Here is a 21,530-nt window from a genome sequence, read left to right on the forward strand (position 1 = left end):
TAAAATTAATGTCTCTATAGATGCATTTATCCATGTTGGTGGAAAAGGCGAAGATGGCCTGTTATATCATAATAAAAATTTAAATACTCCCGGAGGTTATAACAGTGGGGGTATTGGTGGATATGATACTGCTTCTTATGCCTCAGGGGGAGGTGGTGGTAGTGCAGACATCCGAATTGGTACTGATAAAATTGAGGGTAGAATAATCGTCGCTGCTGGTGGAGGGGGTGCTTGTGGACAAATTGTTAATAACCATGGAAGCGTTGGAGGTAACGGAGGCGGAATTATAGGTGGTGATGGAGCTGCCTTTAATACATATGGTAAAATGGGCAGTGGAGGATCTGATATTGCTGGTGGAACTGCATTCACGAATCGAGGTGCCACCAATGGAAGTCTGTTTTATGGTGGCGCTGGATCAAATATGTTATATGCATACGGAGGTGGTGGAGGTGGAAGTGGATATTATGGAGGTGGAGGTGGTTCTTCAACCGAAAATCATAATTATGGTTATTGCGGATCTGGTGGTGGAGGAAGTGGATATATTGGTGGTGTGTGGAGCTCAGAAAAGTTTGGTGTTACTGCAGAAACGAAGTCGAGCACGAATGATGGAAACGGATATCTGAAGATAACTTATTATGGCAGATTTCCATTATATAATATATGTAAAACGATTATTTGTGCCTCAATGTTCCATAGTTATGCCTTTATTCTTTTGTTTTCGGTTGTTATAATGAATAAAGATTAGTTTTTTAATAAAAATCTGGTACTCAGTGAATCAGTATTGTTTTAAAATGCTTCCATTATAAATTTTATCTTATTTTTCCCGAGATGCCGAGAAATGATTATCTTGTATCTTATGTAAGTTTATCTGGATAGAAAATATAAAGTAAATATAAATATAATATGTTTGAATGTATATTCACGAAATTAAATAATAAAGAAAACTAGTTAAGAATGAAAAGAAAAATCCATTTTTTGAATTTTCTGAAATAGAGTCTTCTTCTAAATTGGTTTCTTCTTGTCGTTCTGAACGATGATAGTGCTTATACAACAGCCCTCTATCATCCCAAAGTTCTGGATCGGCACCATGAGAAAGAAGAAAGTTTTCCATATCAATATCGTTATTCATGGCTGCATAATGAAGAGGAGTAAGGTATGTATAATCTCTGCAATTGACATCAGCACCATGAAGAATAAGAAATGAGACTAATTCAAGTAACTTCTCTGAGCATGCATTGTGAAGAGCAGTAGTACGTAAATTTTGAGTAGCATCAATACGAGCACCATTTAAGTAGGAGAGATTGTATTATAGGATTCTTGCATTTTCGTCATATATTTTGTGCTTATTTGATTGTGACTTTATACTTTGTGGTTGTTTTTTGTGCATTGGTGTTTGTTGAAAATATACTGGAAACATAGAATGCGTTAGGTTTATTTGAAAACAAATCTCTTTCTAATCCTATTGCCTTTGCATCTGGAAGGACTTTTGAAGCCAGCGAATTGGATAAGTCAAAATCGTATTAGCTGGATGAAATTTTTCATCTGAAATAGTCCTACAGCTTTGTAAAAGATATAGTCTAACGGTTTTGTATCTGCTACTTTTGTTCTTGTTTTTCAACCTCAAGCATTTTAAATATTGTAAAAATATGTTGTTTAAAATGGTTGCCATTTCATATTTCTCATCTAACAAACAAGTTCCCAACGGTCTCTCAACAAACTCAGCGTACATTTCAAATAAAAAAAAAATGTCACTTTTTAAAATAATTTTTTTACTTCATGCAATGTTTTATTTCTGTGCCGTCTTCAAGTATGCCCAATATTTCCTTTTCGATATTACATGAACTTCGGTGAAAATTTTGTCCAAATTTGAAGAACACCATCTTCTCACCGACTAAAACCCATTTCAATGAGTTTGTTGTATCCTTCTTTCGTTCGTCATGAGTGCGTTCAATGTTCTCATAGTAAACTCACAACTTTCGATTTGACTTCGGAGAAGAATTTGTTGTAGTTGTCAAGGACTGGCTTTGCGAAACTGAGGGTAAGCCAATGTTGACAATAGGTTTTAATGTGGTTACTAAGCCACTTGACCTTGAGTGAATTCGTACTTCAAAACAAAAGGAGAAACCTTTCAACAAAGTTGTCGACCTCTCATAATGTTTACTCTTCATCTCTTGAGGTTTCTTAATGGATATCCCCATGTCGAATTCATAAGCAATTTGAGTGTCATGCAAGTTTGGGGTTTGAAGCTTTCCTAATATCATACAGTTGTTGTATGACTTTTCCACTGATAGTTCCTTCCCGGAAACTCACCATCTTCGTTTGGAATTCCAGTCGGAATATATTGGACAAACCTCATGTATGCAGCGTTAAGGTCGACATAGTATATTCTTTTCATCTGAGTCGAACTTTGTCGCAACCAATTGGTCCAGTTTGTGGAAATTCAAGTGAGTCTCTTATCTTCTGAGAAACTTCCACTGTTATCTCATAAACATCGTCGAAGCAACCTGTTTCATAATAAACTTCTGACTAAACTCAGGATGCTCTCCAATACAATTTGACGTCAATTGGATGTCTCAATGGAAGTTGTTTATAGCATCTTGAAGTTCTTGCAACCTCATTGGAAGTTCTTCTGGTTCAGGTTTGGTATCCGAACAATCCAACTCCTTGTGGAATTGTGTACTTCTTTTGTACTAGAACTTTTGTCTGGAACAATTTTGGTCTTGCTAACGTGAAAAGTTTGTTTCGTCTTTTTGGTACAAAAGTTTCTGTCAGCTTTGTCATCTGGAATTGGTTCCCAACACACTTTCTCGACAAAGAATGTTTACAGCTCTGACATGTTGCACTTGCCTTTCCGAACAATGGGTTTTGTAAGACTTTCGTTCAACATGAAGTGGTTGTGGAAATTACAATCTTCAACCATGGTAAGTCTTTGTCAACAACATATTCGTCATGTGAAGAACCTTTTTAGCTGTATGGTATGTTGACTCGGATATTGACATTTGCCAACGGTGCAATTTTTGCCAATTGACCTCTGAGAATGTACCTTGTCTTCACACATGACTCAAGATACTTCATCTTCTCTTCTGAAACAAGACCAGAGTTTCCTGAGACATGTAAGAATGCAAGGTTCGTTGACATTGTTTCAATGAATTGTAAATTCCATACTTGTCAAGTCAATGTCAGACTTATTTATGAAGGGGAAGTATCCAGCATGTTGTCTGACTGCTTGAGGGTTGGTTGGTACCATTCGAACTTGACACTTGCAATTCCTTCAATTGCATTCAAAATGTCTGAGTCGGAGTCAACCATTTGTTCTCTCTTTGTAGTCTTGAAAGCGTCAAGAAGCATTGCAGCTGTTTGTGACATTGCCATGTGCATAGTAAATGTGACCATCCAAATCTGTTATGGTCAATCTGAGATTGTGTCCTTTCTTATTTCCGTCTTGTATGGCAGAAGTACCCATGAAGCCTTCTTTGTTCTTTCCTTCGTCAAAGTTTACTGTAAAGGTTCGACCAGAAGTAATTTGACTTCTAACTTCACGGTACTTCTCATATGCATATCTTGTTCTTTCCATGGGGGCATGACCATCCTCTGCACTACCTTTTTTCCTTCTCAAAGGAATGCAATTGTTCGTCATGTTTCCAGTAGAATCTGGCAAAGCCGTCGTGTCCTTCAACTTGAGGTTCACTAACATCGAAAGGCATGTCCATAAGACGTTCTTCTTCTAACCTCTCTAGTCTGTTTGGATAATTGGCACGTGCTGTTTCCAATCCATTCGTAGGTCAGACACCAGTTTTGCATAGACTTTTATGGGTCTTCCTTCCTATATTTAAACTTCTTCGAAACTCTCCAACCATATCTTTGCAACACTCTGCTTTTTATTCTAGCAGATTTTCTATCCATTCTATATGGGGGCATTTTTATAAAAAGAAAAAAAAATATTTTTTCTTTACTTTACATAACCGCCTGCTGCATAAGTCTTTGACGCCAACCCCATACCAGCTAATGAAGGTTGACTTGGTTTAGTTTCCAAACTAAACTTTGGTTTTGGTTTATCTTCGGTTTTTGGTTTTTCTTCTTCTATCGGTTTTTCGTCACTTTTCGGTTTCTCTGACTTTACTTCACTTGCAGAAACAGTTTGTGTCGTCAACATCTTCATAAATATAATATGCCATTTGTTTTTGTTTTCCTTTCAACTTTTTGTGTTTGTTGTAAAGTTTAGAAATATTTCGACTCTAAGTCAATGAGATGTTCTATAATGAACTGTTGGTCAGTGAAGTAAATTTTCCATCTGTTGTCTCGAAAGCTCCTTCAGACTTCAATATTTATTTGTGAGAGTCTGTTTCTTTTTTGAGATACTAGCCGTTCCATTTTTATGAAAAGTGACTTTGTAGTTAGGGTTTGTATTTCCAGACCTGGCACTTTCTATTATTGAATTTTTCTCTTCATCTGTAAGTTTTTGACAGGTTTTGACAATGGTTCTGAACTTTTTGTTTGTGGTGTCAAATCTACCGTTTCAACTTCTTCGGTCATTTCATCTCAGTAAAAAAATTTTAGTTTGGTTTGTTTTCAACTGGTTGTTGTTGTTTTTTAAGTCGTCTAAAACTTCCTGAGGTATAGGAAGAACTTGACAAACACGTGGTGTAACTGCTGGAAGCCGACAAATCCATCTTGAACTCATTTGTCTCAATGCTGCATTGTTCATTTCATCTCAATAAAAAACTTTACATTCCCCACGTTTGAGGCGTTGAGGTTGGTTATTGTTTACCCACTGTTGTGCATGGTTATATCCTCTGTTAAAGAATCTTTCACCTGGTCCATATAGTGCCTGCTTGGTTATAGTAGTCATTTGCTTTGTTATAATAGTTTCCTGCTTGTCTTCCTACATTGTCCATCCATCCTTGAACTTTTCCTCTTGTTTCAGGATTTGGAAATAAGATTTGTTGCATCTCGTGCTACATCCCAACCTTTCTGTACAGTTTGTATAATAGGTTTGTCTTTCTCTTTAAGTATACCTAATGTACTCAAAATCTTCCTTCCAACTCCAAATACACCTCTGGCAATTGTTCCCACTGCGGCAAAAATCTGGATGCAACTCCTGTAATGCGCCAAATAAACCCATTTCTTATAGGGTAAAAAATGACGAATCCAAACAAGGACCCCTATGTTTCTAAAGCGACAAAGAAAGCACTCATGGTAAAAATCTTTAGTTCAACACCAAAATGCTTGGTTTATGGATATCTTGGAAAACATTCCGAGAGTTAGAACAGATGGACCACCATACTGGCTAATATTTGTCGGTCAAAACACAAGATACTGTGAAGCCATACCATTATGGTCCAAAAATATTTTAGATGTGAAAACTGCTTTGACAATATTCGTTGACAAAATACCATCCAACAAAACTGACATCTGACTGTGAAAGTTCTTTCAAATCAGATGATGTAAAAAACTATCTGCGTTCAAAAAATGTAAACCAATATTTCATTGTCGACCAAAACCATTCTGCTCTTGGTGTCATTGACGGTTGTATAAAAATGTTAAGAGACTTAAACCAACCACAAGGTGGTGAAGCAAATGAAATGTCATATGACGACAAATATAGACACTTCTCCATGGCAAAGATGAGACAAGTTTAAAATATTTACAATAACCGTAAACAAAAAGGTTTGGGAAACCACTCCCCCGAAGAAATGAAAAAACAACCCTGACTTAGAGAAAGACTATATATTTAATAATTTAGTCAAAAGAGACAAACAAGAAAGAATGCCGGGCTTCAAACTTCAGAAAGGTGACAAAGTAAAAATAGAAATACCTAAACGCGACCCATATGAAAATACTATTGACTATGACAACAATAGGAACCCGACAGGTACTCACGTTCGTGTTCGTAAAAATAGAAGAAAGTATACAAGAGAAATATTATGAAGTTTTAGGCAAACATGGCAAAATGTAACACTGCAAGCAGAAGATAAAACTACTATTGTCAGACCTCGTTTCAAACTTGTCAAAGTTCAAGGTGGTATACTTTCAAAGACAGTTCCTAACAAATATAAGACAACTCCTGACGAATATGCTAAAGAAGTTGAAAATGACGACTAAGCATTTCTATACCATGCGTAAACTGTCATGTAAGGTGGCATGTAGTCTTTACTTTGTCCCGTTGTTTGCGTATATCCTGAAACGCGATGTGTATGGTTTCCTCCTCCCTCAGTGTTACTCCAGTAACAATTTATAGCAAACTTAACGTTGTCTTTACATCAAAAAATATCCTTTTGTCATTGCTGACCAATCCCAATATCTATGCTTATGCCAACTGCTTGAGAATGTTTACTTAAATTTCTATGTAGTACTGTGTGCAGGTAAATTTTCACACTGAAATCGTTTTACTTCCACCTGTTTCCTTTGAAGAGTTTGCACAATAACAAAAAACGCTGTCGACTTATTTGAGTCCAAGTTCCAAAAACCCAGGAATGTTTCTTGGCTGGTAGAGTTCATTGACGTATAAATAGAGCCTATAGGAATATAATGTTTGAAGTAATTTCTGTCCCTTTAATGTTTGAAGCTTCTGTTTTGTCTGCTTTACTTGTCATTATAAAATCCTTGAGCAGTGAATATTAATATTATGTTCATGCCTTCATGACATAACATCGTTTACAATCTAATGTTTCTCCATCGCGTTATGGTCGTTCATCCGATGTTAACCTTGTGGAAAAGTTTAGGAGGTATTAAATATAATGCATCTCCCACCAGGTTCCTTCAACCGTTCCTTCAATACTTTCTTAAGCAACAGTTGAGAAGAAGATTTTGTGTATGTTCTTTATCTGCTTTCTTCTCTAACTCATCGTTAACATAAGTTTTTATCTGCTTTAAGGTCTAAACATCCTGAAACCCCCAATCTGTAATCAAGCTTTAGTTTTTAAAATCTTTCGATGTCCATTTCATGATACCATTCAGCCCTTTCTATAATTTCATTATCCTTTTTCAATCCACATATTCCTTATTCCGCTTTTCTCTCTCTAACTTACTAGCCACATATTCTTATCCCTTTTCTTTTCAAGGCTAAACGTTTAAGTCCTTGTATTTCAGTATTATGAATGTGTTATGAGTTCTTTTTAGAATATTCGTTTAAGCTCTTGTCATTTCAACTTGGACATTTTTATTGTCAACATATGTTTTGTCTGCTAGTTCAGGAATGAGTATTTGTTCTTTTGTTGCATAAGCATTGTTTAGCTCTTTCTTCTTTCTTTTGCTATTAGCATCGTCTACATATTTCTTTGTCAGCTTTGTTGTCAAATCTGCTTTCAAAAGAAGTTCATTTATATGGTTTCTCGTTTAAAGTTCCTTTTGTTGGATTTATACAGGACAGTATTGTTCTTCTTGTCTTGAAACAGAAACTCATCTGTCATTGGGTTTTAATGTGCAGTTTTAAGTTTCCTTCTTTCAAATGACTCAGATATCTTCAGAAATAGTTTTTGAAAAGTTTGTTTGTGTCTATTTTAGAGCTTTGGCAATATGAGTTGTCGGTTGTGTTGTATTTCTCTTCATGGAAGCAATATCTTTCGACATTTTTATTCTAGATAAAATATGCTTCCAATAGAAAAAAGAAAATTCAGAGTTTGCTAACAACTAAACCATTAGATGAACTTTTTACTAATGTCGGGGTCAAAAGTTTGAGACAGAGACCGTAAAGCATGAGGCTATCGTTTTGACTACCATAAAGATGGTAAGAGACCCATTCTGTACAAAAAGCTATTGGGCTTTCGTAGAAATGAAGTTCATTCTCAGAAGCCATATGGTTTTCCCATTTACGGTCGGTTTTGAAGTTCGATACTTATAAAAAGAAAAACGTATGTATGAGAAATTTGAACAGGGGAAAACTTTTACAAGTTAGTTTGTGTAAACTTATAGAAACAACTCTTCAAAGCTTTTCAAGAAAAAATAAACAATATCTATATCGAATATGCAAACCAGGTATAAACATTGACGAGGGAGAATACCATCTCGAATATATTTATGACAGAAAAATGCAACTGTTAAAATCAATAGAATGAAGACCTTGGAGAAAACGTTTATATTTCTACAAAATATACAACTTGGGCATGGTATAGAATTTATGAGGATGTAAATCAGCCTGCAGCATATCCAGTACACCCAGACTTTTATTGAAAGTCGAAAACGCCTAAATGGAACAGATATGAACAATGTTTCGACCCAGCTGCTATTATTGTATTCATGCTTCATTTTCTGCGCCAAAACTCTTTCTTATGCTTGAGCAAAAATGAACTTTTACGAAAAAACCCTACAAAGTTATACGAACCACCAAGTGGAAGTATTTCAGACTTTCAAGTATGGTTTACTACAGATGGAAGAAAAAAAGAATAATTCCATATTATACCATCGTTTTACTTAGAACTTAGTTTTCAATATACAACTTACTATCGAACGGTAAAAATTATAACTTTTTAAATACGGTTGAGGTGTGGAATTTGGTTGCCAACTTAAGACTGTGGTGGCAGGTTCAGGCGTTGTATAACAGGAGCTTGTTCTTCTTGGTCAGGTCTTTAGGTATAATCCAACAAACTGACCTACTCTTTTACCAATATTTTTGACTCCGTTCCAAAATTCCCTCTTCTACGGTTTTTTATTCGCATTCCATATACCACTCTTCAACATTTCGAAAAGAAGTTTCCTATTTACTGAAAGAAACCATTTTACTATTATGTAAAAATCTAATGTCCCGCCTAGTCTCTTACGGTTTCCTTTGGAGTTCCATAGCATTCCTTTATACTGGAGCTCATACATTCTGTTTCTCCTCTTCTGGTTAGAAAAACATATTCTGGGTCCAAACTGCCTGTGGTCGCGTCAATCTGCATAAAGTTGTTTTATATCCCACTTCAGGGTTTGTATTAAAACTCTTTCCATCTCATATTTTGCATACATGGTGGCAAAACCTAACGCAGCGTCATTTGACATGGCAGAGTTTGCATTTTGTACATCTGTTGGCACTTGACCATAGTTTGCCATTGCAGTTTGTATTCTAACTTCATTTGGAATATTCCTCTGTTGTTTGGTTGTCCCAGGTTGCTGGTGCATATCGCTAAGTTTCTGTGCGTCCATTTAATATTAGATTAAAAATATTCTCTTACGAGTACATTACTGAACATTTGCAGCATTGGTTCATCTTCATATCTCTGTCTTATTCTGCCCACGTCAAATAAATATAATGACAACATCAATTGGAAAAACCTAAAACAAGTAGTCACTTTTCAAACCACATTTACTTACTAATAAAAATTTCTTTGTTATGACAACTTCTCTCCGGTTTATAGGACCTCTCTCATATTCTATCTTGTCCATATTCTTAAACTCATAGTCATGTATTGTCCTCTAACCATCTCATAACGTTTTCCAAAACTCCACTTTTATCGGATGTGAAAGTAAAAGCATGGACAGTTATGTAAAACGTCTAAAAGTTTTCTAAAGAGTCTCTCAAAAGTCCAGTCTACTTTGGTATTGAAAATCCCCATGTGTTATAGAACGGGGGTCCACTATAAAGAAAACATTTTCCTTGTCTTTATATTTTTCATACAACTCTGTCCAATAACATCTCACAAACTCATTATACCCTCAATATATTTTTCTATGTTCCTCTTTGAAAACATTTGTATAGTTTAAGATATAAAACTTTTGAGCCATAAGTGTTTTCAATGTCATGAACATCTTTATAGAACCACTATATAATAGTCTAGCAGATGATACTATCCCAGTCTATAATATTCTGCTTTTTTCAAAACCCTCTCTCACAATATTTTTATCTAATGGTATTACGTTTCCATCTTTACCTTATAGGTATCTTTTTCTTTTAACTCTTTCAATATATTGTTTGTATCTGTATATTGTTTGAGACGGTCCCATATAGTTGTCGAAGTCATTTGCATATAATCTTTGAGTTCTGGGAAATTGTAGACATATAAATGGATATATAGAAACTTCCACGAACAAATCACCAAAATGTTAGACCATGCGGTAGTTTCTTAAGTCTCTCAATTATAATATCTTTACATCTACTCTTATTTCCAAAGAACGTGTAACGGTGGTTTTGTAAATTCATTTATTATAATAATAATAAAAATGTTTTTACCTGAAAAGTGACAGAAAAGTTGACAAAGCATGAAAACAAATATAAATTTGTGAAAGTGAAAACAAAAGTGACATTTTTAAAAGTGACATCATAATATGATGTAAATAAACAACACGGTTTTTGGTTTTGTCAACCGGCTGGTCGGCTGGGGGTTCGGTCCTCTCTTGGGTCTTGGGCAAAATTTCTTAAGGGCTAGAAGGGGCCAGCCCGCTGGAAGCCCCTCATACCTGACCACTAAAAAGATAAAGGTATTCAAAAGTACGATGATAATTCAATTCAAGTCAACTCATTATTTAAGGGTATCCAAAGAAACAAAGAGTCACCAAAAGATTTAATTTATTTCGATGTCGATAAATTACAACAAACCAAAGAAATTAATCTTTATTATGCTTCTTTCAAATTTTCTGGACATTAATCAAAATTGTGAAAGAGCTTTTTATTGATGCAACCCATTCCAATTACTTAAATTTAAAATGTTGTTTTACATGATATCAGCCAAATTTTTCAAAATTACACATGCATTTCCAATTTTTCATTTGTCGTTTATCCAAACACTTCAGAAAAATATTGGCATTCTGTCTCCAAGGCATTTTTAACTGGGCAAAAGTTAAAACCAAAATATTTTTATGTCAGATTGTTGCACAAGAAAATGCGAAAATGCGATATCAACTCTTTTCCAGAATTTATTCCTTCATTGGTGTGGCAGTTTCATATGTAATGAGCGGCGGTTCAGAAAAATTTGGAAAGTTATGCCATTGTGAGAGTTCAGACAAATTGATATTAGAATACAAAAATGAACTATATCTTGCATACGGAGAAATGGCAAGAAAAGAAATGGATTGAACCACGTTCAAAAAAATTCTGGGAAAATAGCCGAAAAATTTCCCAGAATTTCAAAATACATACAAAATCAATGGATATTCCACCAAGAAAGATGGACAAGCCGCTGAAAGAGATGAAAATTTAGCTCTCCAAATAACATTTCAGAAATGATTAACAAAAAAATTAAAATATTACTACTTTTGGCGGAAACAATTTTCATGAGATTTGATCGATTTGTGATGAAATTAAAATCGATTTTTATCGTTCCTTCATTTTATTAACAGAATTTTCAAGATATAAGGCTCAAGACCAAAAATTTCCAAATCCGTTTGCCAATCTGAAAAAAACCCAAAAAAAGTCTACAATCAGGACTGGATACAGAAAAATGTATAATGGCTCACTGATAAAATAAATCGTTAAAAGTTAACTCATCAGCAAACTTTAAATACGCTTCAATTTGGGTTTTAGATGACCTACTTGATAAAGTTGTCAAGGCAGCAAAGGTTCAAAAACGAATGACCCAGTATTTTTCGAAATTAAGTATCCCAATGGAAATCAAGCTTAGTATTCCTCACGCAAATTACAGATTTTGATGCAATACCCTCTAATTCATTGTTGAGAAATGCCCAAAGTCTTTTCAAACTAAATTTATTTACAGATTTCCACCTTCAAATTTATACCAACATTATAAAAAATTTATGAATAAAAACTTGATATAAAATAACATTTTTATTTTAACTAAGAAAAAAAAAAGGTTTTTGATAATAAATTTATTTTATTTCGAAAAAGTAGACAATAATCGTAAAAAGGTATTGATAGGCTGCTAAGTAACTAATTTTGCTGTCAAATACTTTTGTATTTGAAAGTAAATTAGTACTAAATTTGTTTTTACCTTTTATTTCGGAAAAAGTAACAATAATCGTAAAAGGGTATTGATAGGCTTGCTAAAAGTAACTAATTTTAGCTTGTCAATACTTTTGTATTTTGAAGTAAAATTAAGTATAAATTTGTATTATTTTAACTCCCTTTTGAAAACCCTCAATTTTTCCATACAGAGGGAACGGGAAATAGCATCCAATATTCCCTGAGAATGGTTGCGCTTTCTCAGTTCCCTCTATATTCGAACGAAGCTTCTATCGGTCTTTTTTTTTAATACTAAACGTTTTTTTTTCCTGTTACTTTTAGTAAATTTGGGTTTCCGTTTTACAAACTATTCGTGTCCACTTTTTTCGAATCACTTCTCATCTTTTCTACATTATTTTGAGGAGATAACTATATTTTTAGTGAAAGTAATTGCAATTCCTAGCTTGTAATTAATATAAATTTTATTAATTAACTTGATTCATTTAGTTTTTAATTCCGAATGAAAAAAAAATTGATTCCAAAAACTTTTTTTTGGCGCAAAAGTGACAAACTATTGATGACTGATTATTCAATTTCTAGGCTATCTCAATTATTGATTGCGAAAAGGCCGAAGAGGCTCTTTTGAAACATTATTAACTCTTGCTCAAAAAGCGCAAAAATAAACTTTAGAGCAACGAGACTCTATTAAATTTAGCTGTTAAAACTTCAGTTGACCGACACAGATCATCCCGTTAAAAAATTAAACAAATATTATTACTAACAGAAGAGATCAGCAGGGCAACTAGAAAACGTGGAAGAATTTATTAAAAAATCAAGAAAAATTGTGTTTACAGAAATTTTTAGATATATGTAATAAAACAACTCCTTGGGAACGTAAAAAAAATTTGAAGGCAAAAATTGGGTTCTTTTTCCAGAAAAATAGTGATATCGTGTCCGCTAATACATTATCAGAAAGTCAGAGGAGACTTTATTATCGTTATATTCATAGAAGTCAAACCCTGATCAAAGAAAATCATTCAAAAATGCAAGTGATTTCAATATAATTACGCATTAATGTAAATTGTCAGAATTATTTAGAAACCAAATGTATTCCAATTAGAATTAGGAACTTTTTCTGAATTATGCGGTTTTTAGTAACGAATATCTTAATGTGTCGAAGAGCTCTGAAATGCTTCCAGCAGGCACTAGCTCACTATTACAGAAGGCCTGCGATAAACAAAGCCAAGTTTCAAAGAGATGTACCTACATTTATTGTTTCGTGTGATAACGTTGATAATTATACAACATATGGACCGTTTGCTGATTCAACTGATTGATTCCGAACCTGAGAGGAAGAGGAAAGAAGAGGAAGATCACCAAAGATTCACAAATCATTAGATTCAGAAGAGGAAAGATGACTGATCGATTAATTATGTTTTTTATAAATATTTATTATTGACAATTTTCTCAATATCATATTTCCTAAAAAAAAAAATCTAAATATTCAATCGTAAATATATATGTTGAATGAATTCATTTTTCATGAGAATTCTACACTTTAATTGTAGGAAAATGTTCTGCCATAGATTAACTTGCAAAAAAGTTCATTTATAATTGTTTCTATTTGGAATATTCATTATTATAAGAACTCAATATTACAGCCTTAATTGTTATTCAACAATTGGAATAACCTTACATTGCTATATAATAATTTTTGCTGATAAACATGTTGGGAGAGATTCACTTTTAATGTAATATTACTCCTGATCAACTTGCGTGAAATAAATAATATTCTTGCACATAAGGTTAATTCACAGAGAGGTAAATATTATTTTTTTTGATGAGAATGTTTAATTACCACATCTAAAATTATCAGTGTCCACAGAGACAATGAATATTTGATTTAGACAAGAATATGGTTTTTTTGTATAATAGAACCATATGTATGGAATTGAATGTCATATTATAATGAATGTGAAAATATTTTATATGAATCATTGACTATATAAACTTTAATAAAATACAGTATATAATAATATAGTTTTTCTTTTTTCTTAAGGCTGTGCAATTACCACTTCATGAACATTCTCTCAAAAATTGACAAAAACATGCATGAAGAGATATTGAAAATAAAACTTTGTGTCAGAAAATTGAGAGGAATGGTTAGAAAGTGGGAAGTGAAATATTTAAGACCAAATTTCAAAAAGTCGAAGATTTCATTCAAATTTTCCCTGATAATTACGTTGCTTTAAAATCTTGAATATTAATTAATTATAGGTTTTTCATGCAGATTTCAGATAATCCTTTGGCCTTGCCTTTTGCACGATCGAGTGGCAGTTTTCCTCCATAATTATTTCTTTTGCTTCTTTTATTAGCCACCAACTGAGATAAGAATTTGAACAAACTCCAGATGACCTCCTATGATGGCCCAAATGAGTGGAGTATATCCATCATCATCCTTTGCTTCTTTATCAGCTCCAACAGAGATAAGATATTTAACAACTTTCCAAGATGACTTTTTCTGATACAAAATGAGTGAAAAGTCCATCCACTTTTCCTTTTTGTTTCTTTATTCAGCTCCAACAGAAAATAAGATATTTACATAAACTTCAAGATTTCTCTTTCTGATGCTATAATGAGTGGCAATAATATTTATAGCTATCTTGCTTCTTTATCATGCTCCAACAGAGATAAGATATTTAAACAACTTCAAGATGACCCTCCTATTGATGCCCAAAATGTAAGTGGAGTATTTCCATATTTTGCTCTTGGTTCTTTATCACAAACCACCGAGTAATGAGAAGATTTAACAAGTTTTGAGATTTCCTTTTCGCTGTGCAAACATGAATAACATTCATTTTCATCATCCCAATACTTTTTTGGTGCATCTTTTTCCAAAGTCCTTCTTCACATGCTTTTTGAAATCATCTCTTTGATTTCCTTGTGATGAAAGTTTCATCAGAAAAATTGTAGACACTTTGGAAATCACCTGATTTCTTGAGTTTTTGGAAATTTTTGAATAGAATTTTCATCTGACATTCTGAGCTTTCATTGAAAATTTGATTGATTTTTATATCTTGATATCTCTATTTAATTTTGTTGTTTCTTCCAATTAATTTGATGAGTTGGAGTTTAAGTGAATTTTATTTCGCTGTTATTTTTAGATTTTGATTTTGAATTTTCGTTTAGGCTCTCTTTGAAGTTTTTTATTTTCTCTGTAGATCATGAATATTCCTTTCGCTATGCAATCTAAAAAGTCAAATTCATTAAGTATTCTGAGTTTCAGATGTACTTTTTTTGATAGAATTTCCAGTATAGAAATAACATCTTTCCAAGCTTTGAATAGAAATATTCAGAATTTCGGAGTACACATATATATTCATTTGCTTTGATAGTGATGTGACTGTTCCAGAAGAGCAATTAGTCCTTTGATGTTAAAATTGGAATTTTCATGATCTTTTGATGTCTTCGATTTCAAACAAATTCGAAAGAAAATTCCTTTCTGTTATGGTAATCGTGGATATGAGAAGGGCAATGTATTTCATAATTCTGAATAATACCTGGCCTCATCGAATGAGAAGCTTGTAACTTTACAAATTATTTTAGGGACATTAAAAAATGCCCAAAGTATTTATCTATTTGATTAATATTATATTAAGATGGAGGAACAACTATCTTAATTTTATAAACTATTCAAATTTTTGAACTTAAGTTTAAACAATTACTTTTTCTCTATGATGAGTTGAATATATTTTCTTGACCAAAGCAAAGATATAAGCATATACCATATCATCAACCCCCATCTTTTCTACAGTTTTCAGAATTTTAAAAAAGTATAATTATCCAGAGGAAACACTTCGAAATCGGATTTAAATATTCATTTTTAGTAAAACTAAGTCAGTGCTCATTTCAATTGAGCCCTTACCACTTTTAGACCAAACCTTTCAATCATAAATAAGAATCTAATTATAAAATTGTTTCCAATATAATAACTTATTCCACCTTTGACTCTGCAAATCTAATGGTACCCAATTCGTTTATGGAAAATCTAGCATTAATTCTAAAAAGCTTAAGAAGTGAAATCTTTCTATTGATAAATTCTAAAAATTGAGGGAATATCAATAAAAAGTGATAAATTGTTCCATTATATGTATTATCTTGATAAAACAAAAAAACAAAAAAAAATGTGTTAATTTAAATATATAATGATAATCAAAAATTTTTTTAATTCATTAACTTGCAGCGGTTGTAAAGTGGGCGTCAACAACACCATCCATTATTTTTTCAATCAAATCGATAGACTCCGTTAAGATTTCTATTGCCTCTTTCATCTCGAAATATTTAAGATTCCCTCAGCCTGGTTGATATTTGAAGCCTTTAAGCTTTCTGGTCGAGAATATCATCTGTAACGAGTTTTTGCCTCTACCTGTTCGACATTCTAAGTGAATGAGTTCTGGCGATTTCTGTTGAGTTGTACAGCAGAGTATGGTTAACGATTCTGAGTAAGTTGCTGCTCCCTCGAGAGAGTTGATAAGGTTCTTACGTTTTGAAGCCAAAACAGGATCGCGTGTAAGTCATCTTTTCTCTTTTTGATACAGTCGAGTTAAATCGTGGGAGTGACTTAGCTTCACCTAGCGCGTGCTATTTCTAACATCTGGTTTCGATCTGTGTGTTTTTCTGTACAATCGCATTTCTTTGAAATTTGAAGGGAAAATGGCTGCGGCGGCCTTCGATCGCTGGGCATTCAGAGCCTTTCCGTAAGGATGCGGCAGAGAAGGCGAGTATTTGAAGGGCGTCAAAGCTAATGGATCTCCTGCGTTTGCAAAAGCATCGAAAGCTTCCGCGAAAATAGGAAGAAGCGGTTCGTAATCGCCATCGTTCGTTTAAAGAGATATACCACTCTCTTAGTCTAATTTGGCCATTGAAGAAGAAGGTGCTGTATAAACAGCAGCTTTGCGTTTGTTCTAGCAGCTTGAGAGAAGCCTTGGGCGCTGAGGAAGTCGCCTAAACCCTCTAATGTCGAGATTCGATAAGGTGAACCCAATTAACTGAGATTAATGAAATCGACTTTTTTCTAAGTTCTGCTTTTAAGCGTTTGAGAATTTCAATTGTCTTCGTTTTATATTATGTTGTTCGAGAAAATTTCAGAAAGCTCTGTTTCTAAGCGTTGGCGAAGTATATGTTCTTTTCCTGGTCCTTGCCCAAGTAATCCATTGTCTGGCAAAGATCCAGCTTGGATCTCGAGTCGTGCCGAACTTTACGGAGTGCCTGAATACATAAATTCTGGACTGAAGTTTAGCTGTACGAGCCCTTTGGGATTTTTGTGAATTATTCTGCTAAATGATTCAAGAAGTGTTGCGAACTTTTCCTAGAATTAGCGAGTTGTACGTATTGTTCTAAGAGATGATTTATACTGTTTCAAATCTCCAACACGTTTCGTCAAATATGAGCTCCGTCTATGAATAACTTCGTCAAATAAGATCTTTCAAGGAGTGTGCGGCCGTTGTGTTAAAGAACATTGGGACTTTAGGATCACAATGTTGCCGAGGCGCTTCGACAAAAAGGTATTTCGTTATCCATTCTATTGAAGTTGGGTCGATTTTCTACGTCCTTTAAAATTTTGACAAAAATAGTTAATTTGTTTTAGAGGATCGTCAAGTGTTAAGGTTTAGTAGATTTTTTAAAATTTATTTTGTTCCCCGCCAAAAAAAATCCAAAAAAAATACAAAATGAATTAAACTATGGTCATTTTTGGTCAGTAATGAATAATTCCATCATGAGACATTAAAATTATTGAGAGAAATTCATATAAAGATTTTTTTGTTGACTTAGCATTGTATTGAAGTTCATCTATAATTTTCATATATTGAACCAAGATGATTGATATTGAAATTGAGTTTTTATAAAAATATGATAGATAATTCAAACAAATATTCTATTTTTATTTGGAGCGAGGGCTTGATAAGGCCTTGTGAGCGAACACATCTTCGTATAATAAGGTGGAGACAGAACTTGTTCCATCAGCAGCTTCGATTTTTCTTGGCCCTTTTGCCAAACTTCTTCCTTGAGAGTGCCTTTGGATCTTCTAAATAATTCACGGCCTCATTAATTTTTGTAATATACAAAAAAGTGCTTTTGTATTTGGAATTCCTAGCGGCTTTTGAGGTGGGATACTGAAGTGGCTTCAAAACAAAATGACGTTTCAATGCGGCAATTCCCCAATACGACCTATTTCCGCAAAAATTTCGCATTTATAACTCAACAAGATAAGCCATGGAGCTTGTAAAGCACATAGGAGATTGGTTTTCCATCCCATCCGAGTGGAAGGCTTTCGGATTAACGAATTGCTCTTCCATCTTGCGTAATATTTTCCTTCAAAAGTAATTGGGAGATACTAAATCACGTTCAGCTTCAATTGTTGCAGCTGTTACTGTTTGTTTTACGTTTTGGTATTTTTCGATTGTGGCCTCTAAAACTGACTTTAATATCTGTAAAAGCTGAATTTTGCGAGGAAAAACTATTCTGTTCAACAAGCTCTGTTTGCGTTCAGTCCTCATTCTGACAACTTCTTCGAGTCCTCCTGAGTGTTTTTCATCTTCTGGACCTTGCGAAGGTGACTTTTTTTCTGTTTGAGGACTTTGAACCTTTCTTTCTGTCTTTTAGATCGCGATTACAGTACTCGCAGTAGAAATTTTTGTTTGGGATTTTTTTATCTGCATAGTTTTATTAAATTTGATTTATAATATTTTCGACATTTTCCGTCAATGGGAAGAATGGTTGTTATCTTTCCAGAAATCCCTGAGATCAAGAAACTAAATTTTGAATGTGAATTTCTCTGTTTTGTTCTGATTTTGGTAATTTGAAAAATCATTCGATTTTTGAAGGATTTCCAAGAATTCTAAGTATGAAATTTTTGAATGTTTTTGTAATGTTTATGTACTGCGAATGTAGCTCGTTTTAAGTCCAGGAACATGCCCATAAGCATTCTTCTCCGGAAAATTTTTTCAAAGCTTCTCAGTTTCACTGATAACTGTTTTCTTTTTCTTCTTGTTCTTTTTCTTTCTTTTTTCCTCCTGGAATTGGCGACGCATTCTGGAATTCTAGCGTTATCACTAAAATAAATCTTTAGATGTGGAGAATACCTTGAAATATCGTAAATAATATCTTTCATAGTCTTTCCAGAAGTCCTTTATCTTCTTTTTCTTCTTTAACAGCTGCAACTGGTTTGTCGACAAACTTGAGAATGAAAAAGTTTATTCTTCTTTCAAGAGCTTGATTAAAGCTTTCAAGAGGGATTTTGCCACTTTTTTATATTCCGTTGTTGTGTTGATAACATCAAGAATTGATTACTGAGTTCTTGTATTTTTCTTTGCATATTTAATGCAATACGTAATTGTGAATAGGCCTTCTTCTTTGACTGTTTTGGGTTCAATGAAGTAAGAGTTTTGGTTGCTTGTTTTCTTTTTATCTTTCGATGTCTTGATATGAATTGGCGTAATTTCCCCAGGAGGATGTTGACGCATTTGATATTTTTGAATATTTTTTTTGGATTTTGATGATGCATATATGTTTGTCCTATCTATTAAAATTCAAATTTTTTCATTTTTCAAAAAACATCAACAAAACAATTTAGAAAAAAAATTTAGTCAAAAAAAGAAAAACAAAAAATTTTTGGAAAGGGAAAACATGTAAATATTGATTTATTTATATCAGCGGATTAATCAGTATAATAGAAAATAAATATAATTATTACAAAAACTATCTTCTAATATTTATTTTATTAATTTTAAATAATTTTTATTACAAAAATTCAAAAAAAATTATTAACATTTACATTTTATTATTCTGTATAAAAAAGAAAAATATGCTTTATATGTCGTAGAAGGGGAAAATTGACAAGAATTTTTATTGAGTCCTTAGCTGGGATACTCCTTAACGCATTCTTCGAGAAGAGTCGAGTGCGTGCTGGAGTTCCTCTTTGTATGGATTGAGTAATGCCAAATCTGAATATCTGACCCTGAGAGAATATTCCAAGCAGGGAAAAAAACGGACGACTAAGCCGAGGCCGGATGTTCGAAAAAGCCTTACGAGAACTCTGTGAAGTAAAGGAGAAAGGGTGAATGATGATTGGGACCGACTTGGAGACTTTATCTTCAACTGAGAACTTTGAAAGTTGCGTCTTTGATTCTTCTCTGAAACATGTAGCGTTTTCGTGGAGCTGGAGATTCTCTTCTTTCCTTCTTCGTTCTCCATAAGGACCTTGATGACAGGACATTGCCTCTGGGCACTGGAACTGCATGGCATCAGCGTGATGTTGGCGGAATGAGTTATAATCTAGGTAGTTTTTGATCCATTTGCTTTGAACCGGCGATGTAGCCACCAGCGCGCCAAAGGGACTTTGTGAAGGTGCCCATGAGGAAAATCAACATCTTTGGATTAACACCAAGATGTTCTGTTAACACCGACGACCTGTATCTACCCATGCAACCTGATGGAAGTGAGCTTCATCGAGCCATATGTAGAACTTGTTACTGCTTCTTGAGTGCGACAATTTCACGAGTTGCCATGTTTCACCTTCCATTTGAGGTAGATACCTTCGCAATAACAAGGATCTTGCCCATTGGTTTGATGTGTTTCTGGCTGGCCACGGGGAGATGCTGGATCTGAGAAGTTGCTCAGAGGTTTTCCAATATCGTTTTGTTTGAAAACGCGGACAGCAGCGCAGAAAGCACGTAGCACCTGTAATAATTGAGTTGTGTGTTAAGAGCATCGAGAAATGATGAGGTCGCCCTTCTTCATGAAGCTGGAATAACTGTTAAGCAGTTTTGTAGCCCAACCCATACAAAGGAAATTGCATTCTTCTGTACCAGGAATTTAGGCAATGATTTCTTCGAATTCCTTTGTGGATCTGTGTGTACCGGCTTTCAACACGGGATGATATGGTGGCTGGACCGTTACTTTGGTCAAGTACTTGCTTAACAACTGCGTGGTGCAATATTCATTCCTGGATCGCCAAGCCCAAGGTAGTTATTAGGAAACCAAGTTCATGATTCTGCGGTGTTTCACCTGTGGAAGAACTGGTTTTGGGCGAGGTCTCGGCCTTTCTTTGCAACCTGACGTCTCCATGAAGGCACGCCAGCATTGGAATGTAAACAACACGGAGCAGCATCATCAATTTCTGTGGGTAGTAACGCGGGTGAAGAAAATCAGCGAAGTCGTTGAAAATTGGACATAACCTTTTTGGTGCTGGTTTGCCGGCCTTTGCCCGGTTCTCCTGTCAATCAATCCTCTGACAATACCTGTATAAAACAGATGACGTAGTTCCAATAATGCGAAGAACTGAAGTTCGATCTCACGAAGCTCAGGTAACAATTTGAATATTATAATCAGGTCGAATTTCAATAGTTTACATTACTATCTTTTCAATGGAGAAATTTTTCTGAATTGACCATAAATTCATTCGCAAACATTACAGTACTGTAAACAAAAGCTTGAAAATAGTCAAGATTCAAAAATTTAACGATCGGATTCAAGGCCAAAGCATATTCAAAATTAGATTCACTTTACAAATGTTTCAATTTTTAAAAATCCAAATACGATTAAAATAAAAATCAAAAAAGATTGCCACCGCCCGGGAATCGAACCCGGACCCCCACCTTGGCAAGGTGAAATTCTAACGACCATTAACCAGCGGTGCTCAACAAATTTCAAATTCAATTAT

The 21,530-nt window shown here is 34.1% G+C and overlaps 1 protein-coding gene and 1 non-coding gene across 2 annotated transcripts, besides 2 other annotated features; one reads left to right on the plus strand and one right to left on the minus strand.

Annotated features, from left to right (window-relative positions):
- Window positions 1-325: 325 nt before the first annotated feature.
- On the plus strand, window positions 326-745 carry TVAGG3_0320800 (uncharacterized protein; the record flags this gene model as incomplete). The annotated part of the gene is made up of 1 exon (XM_001326736.1): window positions 326-745. The coding sequence occupies one exon, from the start codon at window positions 326-328 to the stop codon at window positions 743-745; it is 420 nt and encodes a 139-aa protein (XP_001326771.1).
- Window positions 746-1,767: 1,022 nt separating this feature from the next.
- Window positions 1,768-7,110: a mobile genetic element.
- Window positions 7,111-10,379: 3,269 nt separating this feature from the next.
- Window positions 10,380-12,164: a mobile genetic element.
- Window positions 12,165-21,434: 9,270 nt separating this feature from the next.
- TVAGG3_0320830 lies at window positions 21,435-21,506 on the minus strand. The gene has a single exon. It is a non-coding gene; the product is annotated as a tRNA-Gly (tRNA).
- Window positions 21,507-21,530: the final 24 nt, after the last annotated feature.

The sequence above is a fragment of the Trichomonas vaginalis genome, chromosome V (assembly GCF_026262505.1).
Source record: "Trichomonas vaginalis G3 chromosome V, whole genome shotgun sequence".
NCBI lineage: Eukaryota > Parabasalia > Trichomonadida > Trichomonadidae > Trichomonas > Trichomonas vaginalis.